The sequence below is a fragment of the Dendrobium catenatum genome, unplaced genomic scaffold, assembly GCF_001605985.2.
Source record: "Dendrobium catenatum unplaced genomic scaffold, ASM160598v2 fragScaff_scaffold_1427, whole genome shotgun sequence".
NCBI lineage: Eukaryota > Viridiplantae > Streptophyta > Magnoliopsida > Asparagales > Orchidaceae > Dendrobium > Dendrobium catenatum.
This window is the reverse complement of record NW_021319889.1, coordinates 686,396-697,156: the sequence shown is the minus strand read 5'-3', so window position 1 is coordinate 697,156 and position 10,761 is coordinate 686,396. Positions and strand designations below refer to the sequence as shown.

The 10,761-nt window shown below is 35.3% G+C and overlaps 1 protein-coding gene across 5 annotated transcripts in view; it reads right to left on the bottom strand.

Moving 5' to 3' along the window:
• Positions 1-1,306: 1,306 nt before the first annotated feature.
• Positions 1,307-10,761, bottom strand: part of LOC110111130 — a 31,600-nt gene continuing 22,145 nt past the window's right edge. For 3 of the 5 annotated variants that reach the window (XR_003702705.1, XR_003702722.1, XR_003702724.1), the window contains one exon: positions 1,307-1,843. Coding sequence is in view for 1 of the 5 variants with exons in the window: in XM_020842868.2 (XP_020698527.1) it covers positions 1,775-1,843; positions 2,052-2,378 (396 nt within the window). In the remaining 4 variants the exon portion in view is untranslated. Of the gene's footprint in view, positions 1,844-2,051; positions 2,453-8,560; positions 9,391-10,761 lie in introns of those variants that run through there. The other 2 variants (XM_020842868.2, XR_003702723.1) reach the window with 2 other exon arrangements.

Sequence of the window (10,761 nt, the reverse complement as noted above, 5' to 3'; positions counted from 1 at the left end):
ACTTGATTTTGTCTCGATTAATATAATTTTCTGATGATATATCAATGTTATTTATTAATTTATATAATTTAGAAGTAAACTCATTTTTTATTAGATTATATGTATTTAAAAAATCTGAAAAGTTATAGTTTTAAAAAACAAAAAAGTTTATAAAAGTGCATTTAATAACATTAATTCATCAGCTGTTGTTGCACTTCTCCATATATATAAACGCTTAAAATAAAAAGTTTTTTTCTTCTTCAATGTTTCTTCTCCAACCTGCTGCGGATGACAAACGAGCAGAGCTTCTTCAGGGCTTCTTCTCCCATAAATAGGATGAGACGAGCACAAAATTATTTTTTGAGCTCGATTTAGATCTTGGGCTCAAGTTCAAGCTGAATTTTAACTAAGAAGATGAGCTCCATAATCCCACTACTCCACTTGACTCATTTATACCCACATTCATAGGTTGAAGCTTGTATATGTATTGCACGTGTTAATTATTAAGACCTAAACGTCCTTATAAAAAAAATCATTTCTAATCTAGCGTGCTAAATATATCTGCATTGTGAAATTAATAGAAATAATAAAACTATTAGGAATACTCAAAATTTATTATTTTAGTCTAAATAATTTATTATGAAATAATAAATAAGATTTTTTTAAAAAAAAAATACAGATAACATATACAATTTTTTTATTCATTCAATGCAACCTATAATAACCACATCATTCATCGTTATACCATAAATATTTACATTTTTTTATTTAAAAATAAAATAATACAAGTTTGAATTAAAAAAATGAATTATTTTATTTAACATTTAACTAACATATTAACCAAAATATAACCTAACCAAAAGCACAACTTAGGTTGGGATATAATAGACATCATTATACAAATATAATACAATTTATATATAAAAAAAAGAAATTTACTATATCATTTAAGTCTTAATTCATATGGTTTGGTTAACACAATTGACCAGAAGAATATCAGATACCAACTTCTTAAAGCTAATGTGTAGATTAAAGTCCATATTACTACATGTCTAGCCTCAATTATATTGGTAGCAACCAAAATTACAATCAGAATTCAAACTTTATAAAGAACATTTCCCTTCTGGTTGAATTCTGGATGCAAATGAAATATGGGAGGCATATTTTGTGATGCTTTATAATCAAATTTCGAAGAATTATCTATTATATTTACTTAATTAATCAACAAGAACTTCTATAAATCATCAAAAAAATAAATCTAATGAAAGTAACCAACGATTGCATATCTAAATAAAATTGACGGATGTAAAAGCCCCGTACAATCTTTTATCTCCTTCCCTCTTTCTTCTTCGGCAAAACTATTCAACAAATGCAATACTACACTTTGGAAGTTACTCAGCTAAGTACTCAATTCAGAACCAAGGAAACTCACGAAATGGTAGGAAGAACAGAAAGCAATATTTGATGGAAGATAACTGCTGCTAAATATGATCTAAAGTCATTACAATAAAAAAAAAAATAGAGAAAGAAAGATAAGTAGAACCGATAGTACAAAAGTTCAATGTACATAATTTAGTTAATGCCATCTTCCTCATCTTCAAAACTCAAACTAAGAGTCTGCAACTTGAAGCCTGCACTTTGTATAATCTCGATCAAATTTGAGGACCACTTTGGTGGTAATACCTTAAAGCTAGAATGTGGCCAATGATAATGATGATAAGGGTTTGATGCAAGAAAGACAACAAATGAAGTTGGACCCAATAGAAATCCCAATATACAATTAATAGCTTCTTATCTAACATATTGAGGCACCATCCACCATAAAGTTGATAATTAAAAAGATGTGAAACAATGAAGGAATTGCCTGCAGAAATTAAAATGAAGATTAATTAGAGCGTTGTCAATACAAATTTATCACCAATAAAAGGAAGGATTAAAAGTATTCTAGGTAATCAACTTGCTTAGGCAAAGAGTTGTTTTGAGATAACCAAACAATTCATAACATTCAAAGATAAAAGAAATACTTAAATGCTCATAACAAAAATCCCACAATTAATAATGAGAAAATTCACCTTTGCGTACCTTCCCACTTGTTCACTATTTGACTTTAGCGGAGTAGAAAGAACCAGACGAAGATGGAGAGCACCACTACGGAAAAGGAGACGAAGGACTTCGTTACCGGAGAGGTAGCCGCCGGTGAAGTGGTGGTGGGTGGCGCCCGGTGATCGTCCAAACGTAGTCTTGAAACTGTCGGTCGATGACGCGCACAAGTGATGGAAGAATTCGCTCCAAGTATTTGCCAACTGTGTCTTCGTGCTCAAACCCCACGTCAAAGAACGGGGATCGGAGGATGTTGAGGCTACCGTCGGCACTGAACACAAGCCCCCGCTCAAATTCATGATCCGCCATTCAACATTGAGGAGGAGCGGGAAGAAGAAAAGGGAGGAAGAGTTGGGCCGTGAGCTAGGGAGAGGCAAGTAGAAAATCTGAATTTGAATTTCAGATTTTCTAGGCTTGGAGGGAAAAGTTATTTTATCACTAAACTTTCCCTAAATTAAATTAAGAGGGGGCGGCTATTAGGGGGGAAAATAAGGGTGTAATAAGTAAATGCCTGGGTGGCAAGGAGAGAGAATATGTGAGATGGGTGGCCGGCCAAGCAAGGGAGGGAGAGAAGGAATTTGATTAATTAGTGGGGCCCATGGGATTAATTAAAACCTGATTTTAACAGGAGACCTCTTTATAAAGGCCTCAAAACATGAAAATAAAATGACTCATATGCCCACCGGGCTACAATAAACACTAAGCCTTCATAAGGGCAAAATAGTAACTAATGCTTGAAATAAAAGATACATAGAAAAATAACATAAGATGACATGACAACATCAGAAATATAAGCTCCCAATCGTAGCCGTCGATCTACGATTCCTTCGTTGGTAAACCTACCTAAAATGTCTGTCGATGATCTCATCATAAAATTTTCAAAAAATAACCATATAACACATAAACCCTGAACCTGACTACGTTTAACCATACAAATTGCCAGAACTTAATATAAAAAAATTTAGCAATACTGAGTAGAATCAACACATGACTGAAGCATCACTGACAGAGGAAGAAAAAAATAATCAACTGAATTTTACCTCAACGCTTGCAATGCCCTCTAGGTTTTGCACCTTCAAATAACCAGCACCTTCCTTTCCCTAAAATAACAATAAAAATGTACTTAATCTTAGACTTGTTCTCCAAAAAAAAAACACAAGCATCAATTTTGAGAGGCTTTTCTTCAAATAAAAATTAAAAACCTCTAAAGCATTGGAGAATTTTGATATTGCCGTGTCGTCTATAGTTCCCTCAGCCTTTGCAGAACCAGCATACAAAAACAAAATCATAGAAACCAAAATATACGATCAAAGAAAAGAAAATCACATATATATAATAATTTGTGAGCGAGGTTAGAGTCAGTGCCATGACGAACATATTGAGCAAATTCGAGGGGGAAACTGAAACACTAACGACTTGCTCTGCGGAGGGCATCCGCTCCACTTCAGCGTAGGCTCTGATTCTGAAGCTAGTGTTTCCTCCTCCGCTACTGCACTGAATATTCTTTTCAAAGCAGTCTTTTTCTGTAGATACCGAGAAGAGCAACCTCCTGAGGAGAACTTTTTTCAACTGTTATTATTATTTTTTGACTTTAGATTGTTTTTTTTGTAAATTAAAAAAAATTTATGATACAAATTTTATATCTATTTAAATATTTAATTAATATTTAAATATCCTAGACATTTCCCCAACTCTATTGGAAAATCACTAAGGTCACATTGCTTTTCCACATTTCATTTTCTTGAATGCAAACATAAATGCCATATCTTTTTCTGTTTTTTTCTCTTTTGAGAACTTGAATGCAAACATAAATGCCATATCTGTGAGATGTTGCATCATAGTAAACGGCTAAACCCAACAGTCATAACGAACAACAAGAAGGCATAGAGTCAATGACTCATATTCTCCATTCCATCATGAAGATCCATTTATTTATTCCTCACATCAACGCACAAACGCAGCGGTTGCCCCACAATTCGCAAGGGCCTTCCAAGCTGTTCCGTGCCATTGCAAGAGTATAGCAAAGTAGCATCAAGAAGCAATCTCACACTTATAGAGTGTGGGGCAAGATCTTCATGAATTTCCATAGACTTCCCCAATCATTAAAATCAACCAACCAAGATGTTCTTTGGATTCAAGCAGGATTTAGTAAATCCTTTTGTTGCATCTTCGAATAATCACGCAGATTGAGAAAAAACAAATTAGCATCTTTGCAGTCAATTATAAATGAGGCCCTTCCTTCGGGGGGAGGCCTTGGTTTGATGTAGCCATTATACATCATATAGAGTGCATTATATTATGGGAATTGGAAGAATTAGTATTCACGTGTTCGTTTAGTCGGCAAAAGCATAATCGGCGAGCAATGGAGGTCAGAAGGACCGTAGTTGGCGGTCGACCGTTGTCAGAAAGACCGATATATGGCGACGGAGGCCGGAAGGACAGTAGTCCGCAGGCGACGAAAATCAAGTGTACTTTGGTAGTGGTTAGAATAAATGGCCGATAATGATCCCCTTGATCGTGGACCGTTTTATCAAAAATTTGAATGTCTTTCGTAATGATATTAGAATTTGACGATCTTAGGCTCATTGAGCCGCTCGATTCGATTATAAACATGTCACCTTTGGAAATTGTTTGGTTATCAAATTTATGGTTTGAACATTCCAAAGACGCTTTGAGTCTTTGATTTGACTCATTGGGTAACCTCTAAATCCAAATTTTACTAAATCATAGCCTTCCAAGCTGCTCCGTGCTAATGATAGAGAATAGCATAGAACCAATCAGAGCTCTAAGGTTTCATTTGGAGCAACTTTCTAACTGCTTTTTAAAGTAGTTTTCTAGAATAAAAATTAAACCACAACCCTCAACAGAGTGATGAAACATTGCATTCCATGGTAAATGACCAATCATTCGGGTCTATTGTTCAGACTCATGGTCAAAAAGATGTATAATTTAAGTTGGATGGTTGAAGTACAGAAATGCATCGGCATTATTGTGCCATAGAAAAGTGTTCCACAAACTTCAAGAAAAAATTCTATAAAATGGTGGCGTGACATATAATGCTTTATGAAACAGAATATTGGGCATTAAAAGAAAATCATAAAAAAAATTAAGTAAAAATCTATAAGTAGTTCCCCTAATAGATCAGAATAAAAAAGGTTGCCTTAGATGATTTGATCACATAAAATATCTACATTTCAATGACCTGAGTAGATGTATTAAATTGGGGAATTTACATACATACCACTTTATTTCAAATGTTAAAATGGCATATGTTAAGAAAAGTAGAGGTAGACATATAAAGACTTGTTTAGAAAGTAATATAAATGAAAAATTAACTTTAAACAAAACATATTGAATAAAAAATTTCAGGTAGCCCATCAATCGTAGCAGGAGAAACACTTGTTGACAAAGATTTTTTTTTTCCTTTAAAATTCAGACCCGAAACATTTCACTCCTAAGGCCCCAAATGCCCGTGCTTAAAATTGCTGAAACCCTCGACAACATAGAACCGAAAGCCGCAACGGTTTCTACCAGAATTGTTAAAAACAGAAGACGAGTTCTTGTAAACTGTGGATCTAAGTTAAGGCTTCATTTGAGACAGCTTTCTTACTACTTCATAAAACAAATTTCAAGTAAAAAATTAAAACTGCATGGCAGAATTTGATTTAAATTTAACTTTCATCCTGCTAAAAAACTACCACCAAATAGCCTCTCTCTTAAATCATGCCTTAAAGCTTCATCCAAATAGCCCCTTAAGCTAACAAGTTAGAGATATGATTTCTTTTGGCTTAAGCATCACTACAACACTAATGTATTCATGTAGAGCACTGGAAAACCATCCTAAAGCAGATCCACCCACCTGTTCTCTTATGGTGACGCGCAAACGCAACGGTTTCCCTTAGATGAGCTGGACATCCAAACTGCTCCGGCGCCATCGCAATATCTGAAGCATCATTGGAAGCATTCCTAACCCCGGGTAAGATCGCTTTTCGTTTTTTATTTCATCGTCCTAGCCCATGTAGAGCTACGTCCGGAGACCGCACAGAATAAATTCTCCTCAAAGGATAACACGCGCGCGTCTAAGAAATCAACGGCATTGGAGAAGCAAAAGAGGAAAAGATCAGCCGCTCCAGCCGAGTCATACTTAAACTAATGAGATAGGGTTTTTTACACAGCTCACCTTGGCCTGTTGGTTGAGAGCTTATGCTTCCAACTAAGAGGTCTTGGGTTCGAGTCTTTGTGTATGCATTGTGTGTGTGAGTTTGCCTTAAATGGCCTAAATGTCCAAAAAAAAAAAAGTTAGGGTTTTTCATCTTAGTGTGCTATCTATTTATAAAAACAGCTAGAGCACTAAAGGAAAACTGCTTGAGGCTTATCAGTCGTTGGATCTTATCAGACGGCTGAGAAAAACAAAAGAAAGTTGGGTGGACTTTTTGGTTTTTGCAAGGGGGAAAGTTCAAGAAACAAAAATTGGAACAAAAATGACAAAAATATACTTAAAAATCATAGATAATATATTCTCTTTACAGATCCTGTGGACTGTTCTCAACAAGAACTATGAGAAAGACCAATCTTTATAAGAGTAATGAGATCTGATTTGAAGAGAATAAAGAACTGCTAAGGACTTTTGTGTGAGTTTTGTTGTGTGAATATATAAACTTGAATTATGCTGCTAATAACCCCATTTATTTCACCATCATCCAAAGTCACAATCCCCTCTCTTGATCTATTACCACTAAAATAACACTTCATATATTCAATTTTTGACCTACTCAAGCAAAAACTTTTAAAGTCTAAGCTTAACCTTCATAATTTAAGTTTATTTTCAACTCACTCTATAGTCTTATAACCAAGATGAATATCACCAGCAAAAAGAATACACCAAAGTACATCCTCTTGTAAATCTCCAATGTGAACATCCACGACTAAAGCAAAAATATATGGGCTTAAGTTTGATCCTTGATGTAATCCAACTAAAATAAGAAAATACTTGGTCAAACCACCTTGTGTTTGAACACAAGTAATAGCTCCTATATACATATATTTACCGCTTTGAATATAAGCATTATTAACTCCTTTATTTCCAAGAACTCTCCATAGCACTTCTCTTGAAACTTTAAATATATATGAATTCAATGGTATGTGTGCAAATCAATAAAAACTAGATAGACTTCAGCTTGAGTTAAACGGTAAGAAAATGCAAAAATGCACTTTATGGGATCCTTTCTTTGATTTAGAACAACTTCAACAGAAAACTAGGGCAAGGAAGTGGGTTCAGATTCGCCTTTGTTCATCAACAAGCAAATCAATACACCAGTTATCTACCGTGGATGAAAGGGCCATCCAAGCAACTGCATCGCTAATGGATAAGAATTAAAGGAATTCTGCTCAAAAATAACGGGAAAAACTATTATCTGTGATGGATTGTAACATCATTGGCTCAATCCACAAAGAGAGAAATTTTTTCTCGAGAATAAATCTTGTACTCATAGGCTTTGACATTGCATTTATAATAACTAACATAAGAGAAAATTTTGGCATCTTATTGGATTGCAGGCTCCAAAAATTCACGCACTGCCTCTAGCAGACCCTTTCTTTTCTTTTTCGGGTTGTCAAGGAGAGTTTTAACAAGTATGTTCCAAGATAAACATTCAGAAGGACAAATTAGGTTTTAAATAAGACACTACCAAAAAATTTCAACCTCATTTTGAGGAATCTTTATGATCTGCGTTCTGATTTCTTATAGGTGCAAGCCCCTATAATTAATTACCGTCCACATAACAAGAAATAACTTTCTATTAAGTCTAGTCGTCAAATAGATGCATAGTATCAAATAGATATGTAGTATCTAGCGTATAGTAGCAGCATCATCTATATTTAAAATTAGAAATTTAACCTCTAAAACTTAAAGCAAATGCTAGGGTAATGATGATGAGCCCAACCAAGTATAGCATCTCTTCTACAGACATTGACGTATCATCTAACTATTAAGTAGTTGATAATAAGATGCAAATTTCGAAAACAACCATCCAACACCCAAAAAAGCTTCCCAAAAACATCGTGAAGTCAATAGCATACAAAAACAAGAAAAAGATAGCGCATTAGTTAGATCACCCGTGTTTCATCAGCTCCTTTACCAATTAAGATAATCATTCAAGAAAAATTGTACAGGAACCAGTACCTGAACAAGTAAAGCCATGCAAAATTCCAGGACTTGATATTAAACAAAAAAAAAAACATTACAAAGTGAGTAGAATAAACGAGACTGAAGCATCAATAGCAAGGAAAAAAAATCAAACAAAAAAGAAATTTTATTAAAATTCATATTGATATTATATATAATCTGATAACTAATTTTTTAATGCTACCACAGGTTTATAATTTTGGTTGTAAAAAGCAACTTCACACACAAAAATGTCAAAAAAGCATTGAAAAAGTCAACCCAAAGACCATTGACTCTCCAAGATAGCATTAACATCAATTTTGAAAGAAATTCTGCTCGAATAAAAATTAAAATCCTGTAACAGCCTTGGAGATTTTTTATAATGCCATGTTGACAATAATTCCCTCTTACAGAACCAATAGACGAAATAAACAATGATAAAACCCAAAAGGTGCGATCCAAAAATAAATAAATAAAAATAGGTATAACAATTTGAGATCAAAGGCTTCATCAATAACTGCATACAGACACAGAAGTTGCAAGGTCATCAATAGGACCCAGAAATCAATATGTCAAAATTAAACTATAAGTTTTTATTTTTTTTGGAGTGGAGCATTACTCGGTAAGGGCCTTCCAAGCTGCTCCGTGCCAATGCAATAGATTAGCAGAGAAGAATTACGATCTCTCAAGCGATATCCAAACCACTCCAACACTCAGTAGAGTGGCGAAGAATTGCCTTCCATCGTGAATACTTAATCAATACCATAACCAAAGTAAATGTTGTTTGGCTTAGAAGTATGATTAAATTCAAGTAGGACTTAATAACTTGAAATTTAAATCTCACAGCGAGTTAAATCCTCGGTTTCCCTCTTGCCATATATCCCAGGTTGAGTAAATCCGGGAGGTCAGCAGATATAAGGGATTTGGCCGAAGAAGCGAGCGAAAGTAAGAAAGATGACAACTTCGCAACGAGCAAGCTCCCCTCGTCGTCGTTACCTCGATCAAACAGAAGAACGGAGAGGAACTTTGGATCCAATAGGAACTATAGGAAAAAATATCGTCCAACGAGGCAAAGAAGTTATTATTTAGCAACTGGTTCAAAACTCCTCTCTGACGTGAAGCAGACGACATCGAAGAGCAACGAACAGCTGATGAAGAGGAAAAGCTAAAACCTGTGGGTCTGTGGCTCTCAAAAGAAAAAAATATAGTCATAAAAAATCTACATACAATATCACCATTACCATTGGGCTGGTTTGTTCGGGCTGCAAGAGTTCCAGTTTAAAGACTTCATTGGAAAAATTATTAGAATCATAATTAAAATTAAAATTATAAATAACTTATACTTAAATATAAACTAAAATTAAAACACTTTAAATTTACCCTTTAAATAAATTAATCAAATCTTGATTTATATTATCAAATAATTTCATACGATTTAACACTTGCCACAGTTTTCAGGATTTAACTGGATTTTAAAAAAAACCCAGCTTTAAACAGCCACCACAAGCAACGAGTGATTAAATTTGGGGTGAAGCATCACTGCATCACTTATGTATTTCCGCAGGGAACAGGAAAATCTGTTTCATAGAAGGTGGCGAAAGAAAGTGAAAGTTGGGGGCTCAGATTCGCCTTCTTTCCATTCTTAACGAAATCTAACCACCTGTTCTATAACAGCGACGCGCAGACGCAGCAGTTTCCCAAATATTAGCGGTCCATCCATGCTGCTCCGGCACCGCCGCAAGAGAAGCATTGCGATATCTGAAGCACATTGAAACATTCCTAACCAGGGTATGATCGCTTTTCATGTTGGATTTAGTCATCATCGACCAATTTGAAAGAGAGAGAAAGAAAGAGAGCGTGCATGGCCAAAAAGCTTCAGAGGCATAAGAAATCGTCAGTATCAGCATTGGAGAAGGCAGACGGAAGAGACGAGCCAATCCATCCACTCAGATTTACGTCAGATTTAGGGGCTGTTTGGGATTTTATGTCAGATTTACGCTAAATCCAGCCAAACGGTTTTTGTGCGCTAGTTAAATCCCGGATTTACGAAATTACAGATTTACAGCTTAATCCGGGATTTACGGATTTACTAAATCCCTTGGTTCGATATTAGAAGCGCCCGAAAGGGAGAAAGTTAACTTCACAGCCAGCGAGCTGTTGTTCTTGCTTCCGATCAAAATGTCGTAACTTCATACCCAACAGGAAGGGAAAGTCGTGGAAGGAGCGAAGTCGAACAGCCACGAAAGAGCCAAAGAAGCGACGCGTGCAATCTATACACCCCCTGTGAAGCAACGAAGCCGAACAGCAACAACGAAAAGAAAAGATGAAAGGCAAACCCTACACGCCTCCTACAATCCAAGCAACTCCATCGGCAACGGATAATAAGAATAGAGGATATTCCTGACGCACCATAGAAAGAAATCCTGTTCTACTCTAGGTGGGCAAGATCATCATCTGTGATAGATTTCAATTTTTATGTGACCAAACCATCTAAAGTGACTTTCTCTAATTTATTTCCA